The 13,819-nt window shown below is 40.7% G+C and overlaps 1 protein-coding gene across 1 annotated transcript in view; it reads left to right on the top strand.

Annotated features, from left to right (window-relative positions):
- The window catches only part of RTTN (rotatin), a 165,762-nt gene that overhangs the window by 14,116 nt on the left and 137,827 nt on the right, over positions 1-13,819 (top strand). Inside the window, 2 exon segments of the mRNA XM_065398735.1 lie at positions 2,933-3,114; positions 11,025-11,140. Of these exon segments, the coding sequence (XP_065254807.1) occupies positions 2,933-3,114; positions 11,025-11,140 (298 nt within the window).

Here is a 13,819-nt window from a genome sequence, read left to right as displayed (position 1 = left end):
CCTAAAGAGAGAGCAGATTGGTATTTTACATATGAACTACAGATATCTGACATTCTTTCAAATGGCTAAAGATAAGAAATCAGCAATTCACTGTGTGTGGACTTGGTTTGCAGTGAGATTTGAAAACCACTTCTTCTGCTATTTACTTGACAAGTATTGAGATCGGGATTTTTTGTTTCCCTTCAACAGTTGGGAACACAGAAAAAACTTAGAGTGAGTGTAATTTAATCTGGTTGTTGTGATTATACACATTTACATAAAAAGTTTCTAAGGATTTTTGGCATACAAGCTTGACCATATAAAATTTCAATTGTACATGACTTAGCCACACAACTCAAACCTTATGACTAATTTACTGGACACTCTTAAAATGTAGAGGTCAGTGTGTATACGTGGGACTCAGCTTGGTCCAAGATTTGTAATCACTCTGCAAGAAACATTGTCCTTTATTAGGTCATTAGTTGAGGATTTAAAAAGTCTGAATTCTTATTTAGTCAAAGGTGATACCTTTTTGAGTCTTAATAGTTAGTGGATCTAACCAATATACAATAAAGTGTTCTCACATTATAGATATAGTAGCTCAGATTATTAATTTTAAATGTCTTGAGAGCTATTATTACTATGTAAGAAAGTTATTGAATCTAGTACATTGAGTTTTTATTAAGCAGTTATATAGCATTATAAATGAACCCTGTGCTTTACAGCACATAGACTAAGACCCTTTCCTCTGCCCTGAAGTGTTTACAATCTAATATTGGAAAGACTTAGCACAGATCAACCCATCTGGAAATGGCAGCAGTGGCTAACTCATTGGCTAGGAAATCAACATAGGATGACTTGAACTTTTAGCAGGTGAGAGAGAGGACATATAGAGAACAAATGATAACTTGTTGCAAATGAAGTGCCATATTGTGACCTGTTTAACCCTGTCTGCATGCCAGTGCTCCCTTAGTCTCCTGATCTTGCTGTCCATATGACAGGTAGCAGCACAGGTCTGGGAGCAGCCTCTGCTAGGCTACTGCTGCCCATTCTATGCAGATGGGTGGGGAATTCATGGAGCTTTGGTTCTGTTCCTAATGCATCTGCTTATGCTGCAGTGAAAGTAACCTATGCAGTGCTCAGGGAACAAAAGGGAGCCAAGAACTTGGACTGTGTGTGGGTCAGTGCAACTACTCTCTGCTTCTTGCACGAGGCTTGTGACAAAGCCACAATGGCAACGTGCCAGAGGCAACATGATGGAAAACTTGAAGCTCAACGAGAGAATGAGATGAAGTAAACAATAGAGAGGAAAGAATTAGGGAAGAGGAAAAATGTTGGTTCAAGATTCCCAACCTTATGTCTAATACTATTGAACAAGAATCCTTTCTAGCCACCAACTCTTGTTCAAGTTTTCATAATCTGATTTATTTTTCTATTTCTGTTTCTAAATATCATACTTTCTCTTCTTGCGTAAAATCTCTGGAGCTCTGCTATCATCTGTTTTTCTGACTATGTTTTAACTTCTGTCTGGAAACGTATCCTTTTCCCTTTTCTTAATACTTCTACTTTTAATGATTTGATGCATCTTCTCTTCCTTATCTTATAAGCACACGTATGACAATCAGAACCATCCATTGTTGATTCATCTGTATTTTTATTTACAATGCTGTATCGTCCTTTTATTCTCCTTCAACTCTCAAGTTCAAAGGATCAATAGAAATATGCTGCCATCCTTTCAAAGTTCATTGGAAAGAGGGATCCATATAAAGACAATATAACGTAATGTAACCATACCAGAGATCACTTTCTTCAAATTCTTCATAAGGGAAAATGAATAAAGCTATTGTATCTTGATTTGCTTTATAAATCCTTACAAATACTTAGTCAAAATAATGACTTGTAGAGATGAAAACCATTATAAGAAAAACCTTATGTCTTTGAGCTGTCTTCAGTTCAACACATCCGGCGAATCTAGGAACCTTTAAAGGTAGCTGGAAAGAGATAAAAATCAAAATGTACTGTTGATGCTTGATTGTATTGAAGATGTCTTTTAAGGGGGTGGGGGAATTAGGCACTATTTATCCACTTTGATGTATAAAGAAGGCCTGTAAAGGATTTTATGTTCCACTTGTTTTTTACATTAGAAAATCAGGTCTTTTGGGGACTGTTCTTTCCTGGAAGATTCTATGGGCAGCCAGAGAGGCAGGAGGGAAATGACATTGCTGATACCAAGAATTTATTTATTGAAATGAGACTTTAATTCAGACCACTCCACTTTGGGGTTTTTTGTTATTACTTAGGGCTTGTCTCCACTTACCGTGGATCGATGCTGCGGCGATCGATCCACCGGGGGTTGATTTAGTGGGTCTAGTTAAGACCTGCTAAATCGACCACCAATCGCTTTCCTGTCGACTCCGGTACTCCACAGGAACAAAAAGCATAAGGTAAGTCGACGGGAGAGTTTCTCCCATCGACCCAACACGGTGTAGACACCGCAATAAGTCGACCTAATGTATGTCGACTCCAGCTACATTATTCACGTAGCTGGAGTTGCGTAACTTAGGTCGACTTAACCCCATAGTGTAGACCTGCCCTTAGTTTTCGCACAAACATCTAACACACAGAAGGAAAAACTCTTTTTTGTCAAAGATTCAACACTCCATTCACTCCTGATCCACATTTCTAGGTACATTTTTGAAGATCTCTACTAAAACAGGCAACATCAGATTTAACATACTATAGATTTCTAAGGAAAAAAATAATGTCCCCCACCTTATTTATTTATTTATTTATTTGTGGGAGAAAAGGCTAGTCTGCCTTTATAAATCCTAAAGAAATGAAAAAAAGGGTACAATCCTTTTTTTACCTCTTCAGGTCACTTTTTTTTTTTTAAAGACTATTTAAGTTGTCTTGTTTGACAGTGTTTAATTCCTATACTGTATTTGCTTTGTAGTGGAAGCAGTACTCAAGCTAGTGCAAACTCCAGAATAAATCTGCAGTCACCGCTGGATGTAGGGCACATTGACCTGCCAGACCTGGAAAGTGAGGATACTTTAGAGTTACAGTTCCAACAGCTCAGCCTTCCTCAGTTCTGTGTGTCCATCCTGGAATATGCTGTACCTCTTCTAAGAACAGGTGAATGGATATTAGATGGTTTTTGTGTGTGCAGGAATCCTTATTTTCCCTCATTTTGTATCCCATCCCAGTAGGAGAATCCCATAATATTTTCAAAATGGGTGTTTGTAAAGTTTTTTTTTTTTTTTTAAAGCAGCCATTCTTAAGCACATTAATCACACTATTGTGTGGTTATTTTGTTGTGGGGTATTTGGTAAGGCCCTGTAAAGTTGGATCAGCTAATAGATCTCTGGCTCTGTTTTGCCCTAGAAAAAGGCGGCGGGAAGAAATTGAATGCACAGGGGAAGGAGACAGAGGAATGTAGATTCACAGGGAAGAGGAAATAGTGAGTTTGGCTGAGACAAAGTAAAGTGGGACGGGGTGTGTGGACTGACAAGCAGGAAATAAACCCTCTCTCAACTTAACCTTGTTTTTTTCTGCCACTAGCATGAACGAGCAGCTCTTTTTTCTCTTTACTAGTATTCTTTGCAGGTGTCTCTATATTTGCCCTCCATAAGCTTATGCAATTCACATTTTTAAAATACAAATTCATTTTAATCAAAAATTATTTCTATATAATCACTATGAAGAAAAAGATCTCTCTCTAACTCAGAGCACGTACATCGTCTCTGGGGCTAGCTATGTAGCTTCCTGGTCTACCCGGAATGTTTCTTGGCCTTGTCCATGTGAGAAAATATTCATATGTGGGAGAAACCTTTAGATTTTTTTTCTATATTGTTCAGTCCTTTCCTTTTTTGGTAGACATAGAACCTTAGGGTCCATTTGCTAAACATTAATATTTCAGAAGTACTTTAGAAATAAAATCTACATATTGTGCCACATTAAAATAAGTTCAAAAGTATTTCATCTTGTATTTGTGTTTTGACTAATCTGTAATCTTTTCCCTGTAAACTTCCATATAAATTTATTAACTAAGGACTTGTATGATGAGAGAGAACCAATAAATCATGTGTGGCTCATGCTTTATCTTCATGTCACACATTGGAATTTCAGTAGTTGTATATTTTAGTTTTACCTTTTACTTTCTCAGTACTGACTTTGAGTACTTACTCTTGGGTCCTGTTTATTGCCAGGAAAGTAGATTTTTCTTGCTTCTGCAAAAAGGAGGAGGGGGAATAATGGAGTCCACAGATTTCTTCTTGCATTTCATTAATGACTTTATTAAAAGAAAGTCATGATCAGATGAGTTGCAGAAAGGAACGAGGATGCCTTTCCTGTAAGAAATCTACATAACATGTCAGTTATATTAGTTAGCCAGCTGAAAAATCCAGGTCACTTGACATCTGTTGTTATAGGTTTTGTTTTGGTAAATGGAATATCCAGATAATTTTATCAGGAAAAGTATTTTAATGGGCAGTTTATCTAAATTTATTTAGGATATATTTATATTTTCTATTATCTGCCAGAACAGCAGAAGACGTTCGCATTTTCATAGATTCATAGTGTTAAATCCTGGCACCATTGAAGGCAATGGCAAAATTCCCCTTGAGTTCAAACAGGTCAGGGTTTCACTTATAGACTTTAATGCCAGAATGGATTACGATTATATAGTGTGACATCTAAGGCCATTTAATTTATACAGAACAGATACATTTCAAGTTTATCTCTGGTTTTTGCATGCGGCCTTTCAGTTGAGTCTGCCACTGCAAAGCCACAGATTCACAGTACAGTCTTCTCTTCAACCGACAGAACAGCTATGCTTTGGCAGTTGGGAGAAGATTTTAGTTCCTTGGATGATGCATAAGCATACATCTACGCAGCAATGTGATGGGGGAGGGTTCCAGAGCCCAGGCTCCAGCCTGAACCCGAATGTCTACCCAGTAATTTTTAGCCTCCTGGGACAACCACAGGTCTTGTATGCCAGTATAGGTGTACTCTAAGGGTAGGTCTACACTTACCCGGTAGTTCGGCGGCGAGCGATCGAACTTCTGGGTTCGACTTATCGCGTCTTGTCTGGACGCGATAAGTCGAACCCGGAAGTGCTCGCCGTCGACTGCGGTACTCCTGCTTGGTGAGAGGAGTACCGCGGAGTCGACGGGGGAGCCTGCCTGCCGCGTGTGGACCGAGGTAAGTTCGAACTAAGGTACTTCGAACTTCAGCTACGTTATTCACGTAGCTGAAGTTGAATACCTTAGTTCGACTTGGGGGGTTAGTGTAGACCTGCCCTAAGTGTCTAGATCTGGGGTGATGTTGTTTCTCCCTGCTCCCCTCACCTAGGGGTGATGTAATTTCTCCTTACCACCCAACCTAGAGTTCAAATTCTTTATATGGCTTTGTTAGTGTGAGTGGGTTAGTTATATCTCCTTCTGTCTCCCATAGGGTAATAATGGAACATAAGTAGAAAACAACTTACTATATTTTCAACCTGTCTCAGGAGGTGTGAAACCCCATGATCTGGGGACAACCCTTATTTTCTCCCGTCCTCCCCTTCACAACTCTCTACCCCTCTGGGTTGCTAGTTTAGCAACAGTGTCTGAATTGGCCTTGGAACATAATTGTCGGCACAGTTAGTAGTACTATTAATCTTAGATGATATTTATATGCTCTTTATTTTTCTAAACTGGTTAAATTAGTAGGAAATAAATTAAGACCAAATGTGAAAAGTTATCTCATCCAAATTTTACACTGTAGTATATTTTGGCCTGCCTTGGATAATGTAAAGGTTATTGGACTTGTAAAGATTTTTTATTGGACTTATTAATGTACCACTTTATACTATCTTGAGAGTGACATTATTTGTGTGAAAATATTGAATCTTTAAATGGCTTTTTATGTTTTTGGAATATGTTTTTAATCAATAACATAGTTCTTAAATGGTTCTTTTTTTATAGATTCATAGATTCTAGGACTGGAAGGGACCTCGAGAGGTCATCGAGTCCAGTCCCCTGCCTCTAATTTACTGAATATATAATCTAGTATTTAACTGTGTAGAAGCAAGTATCAATTTTGGACCTCCCTGAACCAAAGATCTTAACAGCCACAAAACATTCTTATGGATCAGTGGAGCAACTACTTGGCCTTTGTTTTGTAGCATGTTTATAGAATTATGCAGTTCATTAATTGCATTATTTATTAACCTATTTGGAGCTCTCTTGGTTTGAGGAGTTGGGAGGTGATCAGCTTTTTTCTTTGAATACCGTTTTGAACTACTTTGTGGTGTGAGGATGTGGGAAGCTCTTGTTCACTGTATTGAACTTTTTTGGACTAATTGTCAGTAGTTACCAAGTGGACACTAGTATCTCGTAGGGATGTAAAAGGTTAACCGGTAAGCATTAGGCTTACCGTTAACCAACCTTAACTGTTAACCCCCTGCGCGCCGGCCAGAGAAGCCCCAGCCCCGGTGAACCCGCTTATGGCTGTGGTATTTGAGAATGATGGTCAGTTTTGTCTAAAATCCCAGAGAAAAGGCTGGTACACTGACTTTGCTATGCTGTTCCTCTGTCATACTCAGCAATACATTTTCCATTTGCAAATGCGACAGAGATTCCAAACTCTGGTAGCACAACTACTACATTTTCCTTTACCAGTATTACAGCAATATACATATTGATATTCTAAATCCCGTTTTACACGGAAGGGAAATTAGGTGTATCATACTTTGCTTCTAAACTTTTTAAAATTTTTTGTGGAAGTCAAATTGATAATTGCAATTATTTCTGCATACATTAATTTACCTAATTTCCCCATGCCCTTTAGTAGTGAAGTCTTGCATGCTTTCTAACAGCAGTTGAAGAGGTCTGTAAAAGGACTTCAACTAACTGAATGTGGAAATGTGCAGTGATTTGAAAACCTAAAGAAATCAACCTGTACTTGTGACTCCTTAAATGAACGAGGTAGGGTTACTACTTAGTTTTCCTTGCTTAATTGGTTGAGGAAATGCTTGTCTGCATTAATTTCAGACTTTTAAGAACTTCCCAATGTCTAGTCAGTTTAAATGTAATAAATGACCGATACTGAATCTAATACTGTGTAAGCATCTTAAATGCTTTAAAACCTTATTTTGCAATTTAAAAGGCAAAGGATAGTAATTCAGAGTAAGTCCACACTTCGAGCTAGAGTGTGTGTCTCAGCTTGAGGAGACATACGGTAGCTTTAATGACCTTGTGCCCTAAAACTAGAATGTAGCCACAGCAGCACGACTGTGGGAAGGTAAAGTATTTACCTAGTATTTCTGATCTCTGATGGCAATGCTTGATTAGAGCTAGTGTGAGTATGTCTTCGCGAGCTGCGAATCTCACCTCCAGCTTGTAGCATAGACATAACCTAAGTTACTATCCTTTGCTTTAAACGCAAAGAGCAAAATAAGTATTAAAACATTTAAGATATTTACATATTATTAGATTCATTATCAGTTATTTATCATTTGTACAACTTTAAACTGAGCTGTAGATGTACCCTCAGTGAAAGGTTCATTTTGCTTTTAACAGTGGGTAGGAGATATTTTTATTTTAAATTATATAAAATATAAATAGTTCCAGATTGGAAAATTCACTAAGATAAAAGTTAAAGTAATAAATAAATATATATTATTATAATCTTGATTTATAAAAAGTCAAAGTAAAAATTCAAAGTTCCACAACTGACCTGAACATATTTCTGGACTCATTTTTCAGCTGCCCCCCCCCCCCCCCCTTTAAAGAGGTGGTCACGGTATGTAGCCCAATCTTGATCAGTTTATTTTAAATAACCAATTTAGCTCTTAGGGCCTTCTCCTACTAATCAGGGGCTGGCAATAGCATAGATGCATTTCTAATGCACCAATCACTAGTATTAAGGAGCCACATGCATATAACCAAATTTAGACCGAGCTCTTATCCCTATTTTAAGTCTCTTTGGGGGAGGGGAGTTAATCTCTTTGGCCTTTCTTTGGAAACATTATGGGGTCGTTATGCTACTTTATTTGAGAAAGTCCTATCTGAAGAAATTCTGTTGATATGATTGCCATCAGTGATATCGCACAGCAAAGGTCCTCTACTCTGTACCAGTTCTTGAAAGTTTCACGCTTAGGGCTATCAGCGGGAGCTTCCACCTTGATTGAAGGTGCTGCTGAAACTGTGAGAAAGTGGGGAAAGAGTTGATATTAAGAAAGCTTGGCTCTTTTCCATTAATGGCATTACGTTTTAAGGTCCTGGTCCTTTATTTGGTATTGGACTGGATGCTAATGTGGAGTATTGTATGATACTCTCAACATTCTGCTTTGTTTAGCAAGAGGACCACAATATGTTGAATCAGCTGTAGCGTACATGTGGGCTGCATAGTCATCTCAGGTAGAGTGCTTTGAAATTGTCTAGCTTGGAAGTCACAAAAGTGTGGATCACGGTTAGCTAAGTCTTTGGGCTGGTCTACACTGGGGGGGGATCGATCCAAGATACGCAAGTTCAGCTACGCGAATAGCGTAGCTGAAGTCGAAGTATCTTGGATGGAATTACCTGGGGTCCAGACGGCGCGGGATCGACGGCCGCGGCTCCCCCGTCGACTGCGCTACCGCCACTCGCTCTGGTGGAGTTCCGGAGTCGACGGTGAGCGTGTTCGGGGATCGATATATCGCGTCTTAATGAGACCCTCATCTCAGTGACCCTCCTGAGGTATAAATGGGAAACTTTTAAGATTTAGTGTGCGGACCTCAGGTTTTCTTCCAGAAATACCCTAAAAGTACAAACAAGTATGTCACAAAGGAGTGGAAGCATAGGGAAGAAAGTGTACCCAGTGAGTCAGCTGCAAGAAGACCTTAAGCATTGAGAATTCCAAACCTAACTTAGCCCTACTAAAGTTTTGCCCATGCTGAGAGTCAGGGCCTAACTTGTCTTGTTGAGAAAACTGCATGATGTTGAGTCCACCACCTATAAATATGCAACAGATAAAGCAGCAGCTGTCACTTTGAAAGCGGCCAGCCTTCCATCTATTCTCCTTTTGTGGCCACTAATGGCTTAGTGGCAACTCTCATGTACAGCACATCTGCAGGCTTGCTATTCCAAGTTTCTTTTGCTCACAGATTCTCAGCTGTAAGAATACATGAAGCCCTACCTCAAGAAGTCACCAATAGGCAATCCACATTATGCAGAATGTAACCTTCTGGTTAATGGGGACCAAGAAAAGGGACTTACAAAATAAAAGAGTAAAAAAGAAGGCCAAAAAAGGAGTGGGAGGGTGGGGGGTTGGGAATGACAAGGCGAAAGACCCCAGGTTGAAGAAGAACAGGAGAGAGAAAATGGACCAAAAAAATAAAGACGTCTGTGACAGTAGTTTGGGATGGTGGGAAAGGGCATAGCAGAATCATCCATCAACCAGCCTTTGACAAAAAGTAGGGAGCTGCTATCCTAGTACATAGGCTAGTGTGGAAACATGCATCCTATGTTGAAAACAAAACCACCAAGAATGGGGAGATAACTTTCTCTCCTGCCTATCCAGGTGGTAAGTTTCAGGCAGATTTGTCCCTGAGCTAGAAAGATCAATCAAATAACATCATATCCACAGCAGTGGTAAAATGTGTCTGCAACACTATAAAACTTTATATGTAAACATTCTCATCCTGTCCTTCCTCATATAGCCAACTGACTTTATTTGGCAAAATTCCTATCCATGGTAAATATACATTAGCCTTTTTTTTTCCGGGAGTGTCTTCTCTGAGCAACTATTCCCTAGTTGTCATCTTAGCTGCGACTTAACGAGTTCACCCAAGGTTAGCAATGCTACATCTGTGTCTTCACTAGGCTTACAAAAATGCTAACAGCAGGCACAATAATACAGTAGAAATGTCATTGGTGGTAGCTTTTCTAGTATAGGCTATACTCATTAAAACAGCCTGGAAAATATATTAAAGTTTAGCAGCTCCAGCACAAAATCTATTTCCCTGCTTTTTATTTACTGTAGTGCTTGATAATAAGAACTAATATCTTCCTTGTTTCTGGAGGGTGAAGGGGAAGAATCGAAAAATATCCCAGTAGTACTTCCTTATTAAACATGGTGCTGCTGTAACTAGAAGAAGGAATTTATCATTTCAGTAAGCTGACCATTGTGAATTCAGGGTAGTTAAAGAATCCAGGATGGAATGTGACTTTTTCCTCACAAGAAATGTGACCGGCTGGCTTAAGTAGTCAGAATCATCAACTAGCATAAGCGTGGCCAACCTGAGCCTGAGAAGAGCCAGAATTTACCAATGTACATTGCCAAAGAGCCACTGTAATACATCAGCAGCCCCACATCGCTCTCCCCCTGCCCACCCCTGCTCCCAGCGCCTCCCACCCAGCGGCAGCCCTGCCAGTCAGTGCCTCCCCCTCCCATCCCGCACCTCCCAATCAGCTGTTTCATGGCGTGCAGGAGGCTCGGGTGTGGGGGGAGGAGCGAGGGCATGGCAGGCTCAGGGGAGGGAACGGGAAGGGGTGGAGTGGGGGCAGGGCCTGCAGCAGAGCCAGGGATTGAGCAGTGAGCACCTCCTGGAACATTGGAAAGTTGGCGTCTGTAGCTCCAGCCCCGGAGTTGGTGCCTATACAAGGAGCTGCATATTAACTTCTGAAGAGCTGCATGTGGTTCCGGAGCCACAGGTTGGCCGCTCCTGAACTAGTGTATTAAGAGCTGTCTGTAGTACAAAGAATGAAACCATGTTAAGATCTGAACTGTGGGGGCGTGCCTAGTACTCTTGGTGAATAGTGAGCTCTCTAGTGAATTAACTCTCAAAATATTCTTTCCAGAAAACAAAGAAAAAGTAGATGTGATTCAAAGCTATTGCTGGATGTTGCAATGGTGACAATTGATGCTAACTGAGTAGCATGAATGCACAAGAAAATTAAATTTACAGATGTTCAGAGTTAAAGTATTCCCTGGCTGAAAAGGGGCTGCTCTACTAACATTAAATCATTTATACGCTGTCTACAATTGAACTGCTGTAACATCTTTCACATTTTCATTCATAGGCAGTAGTAGAGTGACCATGCAAGTTCTTGAATTACTTGCTGAAGATGTGCTTCTTATTGGTGATGCAGTATCTGAAGATGTTTGGGAGGACCACAGCCTCTTTGGGTTAGAGTTGGTGAGTCTGGAAAGTTTCTTATCTTTAGACTTTGGTTAATGGTATTTAACAGTTTGCCTTTCCTGTAGACATCAGACATTTTCTGGAGGATAGACAATTCTACTGAACATTTAAACATTTAAACAGTCCAGTAATTACAAAAGGTTGATATTGCTGGCATGTTCTTCTTATTTTAAACTTTGATATGTATACTCCTCATCTACTAGAAATATTGAAGTCATAAGAGTTTAAGGCCATAAGGGACCACCAGAACATTTAGTTTGACCTCCTATATGTCACAGGCTGCCAGCACATTAAACCCAACCACAGAAATGAGACTGAAGTAAATGAGACCCACAGGGATAGCATAGGAGGGATCACCAGTGCACCAGTGCTAGAGGCCTTGCAGTGGTGGGGAAATAATTAAATGAGATATACACAGACAGTCCTGGCAAATGACCCACTCTCTTATGTGCAGAGGAAGGCAACAACCCACCAAAGTCCCTGCCAATCTGATCTGGGGGGAAATTTCATCCTGACCCTGTATATGGGCATCAGTTAAACCATGAGCATGTGAGCAAGAACCAGCCAGCTGAGCATCTGAGGGAGAGAATCCTCAGTGCTAACGCACTGAAGTTTCACCTTTTATAAATACTCATAATGAATGTTGACTTACAACAAAGGGTTACTGAATATCTATTGGCAGACAAATATATTTAGGGATAGGTTGCAGAAGATATACATGGATAGTAAACAGGAGAAGACGGTCTTGTTTAAGTGGCAAGATTTCATTTCCCTGACTTAGCCTTTAGTAGGGCTAAGATCATTTCCCTGACTCCCTCAGGGAGTTAAAAATGTCGGGTACACTACAGCCTTATTCATCCAAAGGGCTCAGCAGATACTTAGAGCTTTCAGATGAAGGGCTGCTGGTTGACCAGTTGAAAACCCCACACTCCAGGTAAGTGATTCCAGAATTGCATCAGGATTTGCTACCCATATTTGCAGATGTCCCTTGGTCCCTTGGAAGGTGGAGATGGGGAGGTTCAAGGTTGACCAGACTTTTATAAATAGGGCCCTACCAAATTCATGGCTGTGAAAAACATGTCATGGACTGTAAAATCAGACCTCCTCTGTGAAATCTAGTATATTGGAAGGGGAGAGGCAGGACTGGGGGTGCCCCAGCTAAGGGCTCCTACTGTACCCGGGGCTCCAGCTGCTAGTCCCCTCCGGGATGGGAAGCAACGAGACTTACTCTTCTCCTGCACAGCAGCTCTCAGTGGGAAGATCAGACCCACCTCCACCTCTGGGTACCCCCCTCAGCTGCAGGAAGCTCTGGGGTTGGGCAGCAACCCCGAAGCTTCCTGCAGCTGCAGGAGGTTCCCGGAAGTGGAGGTGGGTCTGCTCCTCCCCCATGCTGATGGGAGCGCCCCAGCTCTGGGCTCCTAGCTGCTAGTCCTGGCCAGACTGGGGAGGGACTTGTTCTTCCCCTGCATGGCCGCTTTTGGGGGGAGATCAGACTCGCCTACGCGTACCTCCCCCAGCTGCAGGAAGCTCCGCCCCCAATCACTTCCTGCCCCCATTGCTCTGCAGCTGTGGGGGGAGGGATCACTGTACAGGGAGCTGCACCCCTTCTAGATGCAATTAGCTTGTTTAAATAAAAATATAAAGGAAGGTCAAGAACTTGATAGGATATTTTCATTGACACTTTACAGCAGCAAATAACATTCAGGATTCAACTCACTGATTGATAGATATGGAGACATTGGGCTGGAGGGGAGGGGGGGTTGTAGTGTAGTGTTCTCAATTGGCAGCCTACCGGAAGACAAGTGAAATTGCTTGAAAATGAGTGTTCAAAATAAATCAAAAACCTCTACAATCATTACTGCAGTGGATCCTGTGAAAGAATTTGGAAGCCAAATTCTACATGCCAGTGGTGTATTTTGTACAAGCTGCAGTGTTTCCTTGGATCACACATCTGTGACAATGATTCAGCTCCACTTAGAGTCGGAAACCCATAGAAGCAGAAAGAGGACTGCAGATAGCGCATTGCTGGGAAACAAAAAGTTAAAAAAACAAAAGCCAATTTCATCTCTTTTTAAGAAGACGACAGAGAGCTCTGAGATCCATCATTTAGCTAGAATGGAACTTGTGGATGCATTTTCAAGTGCTAATATACCATTGGAAAAACTTGATCACCCAAAGCTGTGTGAATTCACAAAATGCTGGTTGCTTACCAAGTGCGAATAAGCTCCAACAGGACTATCTTGCAAAGGTTTTTGCTACACATTTTGAGGAGATGAAGTCTCAAATTAACTCATGCAATTATTTCAGCTGAGTCCACAGATGAGCAAGACAACTACGTACTGAATGTTCTATTTGATTTTATTTCTGACAAGACCAAAGATGTACAGACAGGAAAGCGAATAGTGCTCGCTGACTGCGTTTACTTGGATGCTGTTGCTATACTACAGTTTCTCAAGTGGTAATTAAAACCATTTCAAAATACGGTGTGGATTTGACAAAATATCTGTTTTCATAAATGACAATCAGCTTACATGAAATTTTTCAAATCTGTTTTCCAAGGTCTAATGCCAAATGCTGTCCATATTACATGTAACACACATATAATTTCTCTTAGCAGTAAGCTGTGGAGTAGCAAGCTTGGTAAAGATGATAAACTGGTCAGCTACATTAAAAAGA

This window comes from Emys orbicularis, chromosome 2 (genome assembly GCF_028017835.1).
Source record: "Emys orbicularis isolate rEmyOrb1 chromosome 2, rEmyOrb1.hap1, whole genome shotgun sequence".
Lineage (NCBI taxonomy): Eukaryota > Metazoa > Chordata > Testudines > Emydidae > Emys > Emys orbicularis.
The sequence above is the reverse complement of the archived record's forward strand: the minus strand, read 5'-3'. Positions and strand labels throughout refer to the sequence as shown.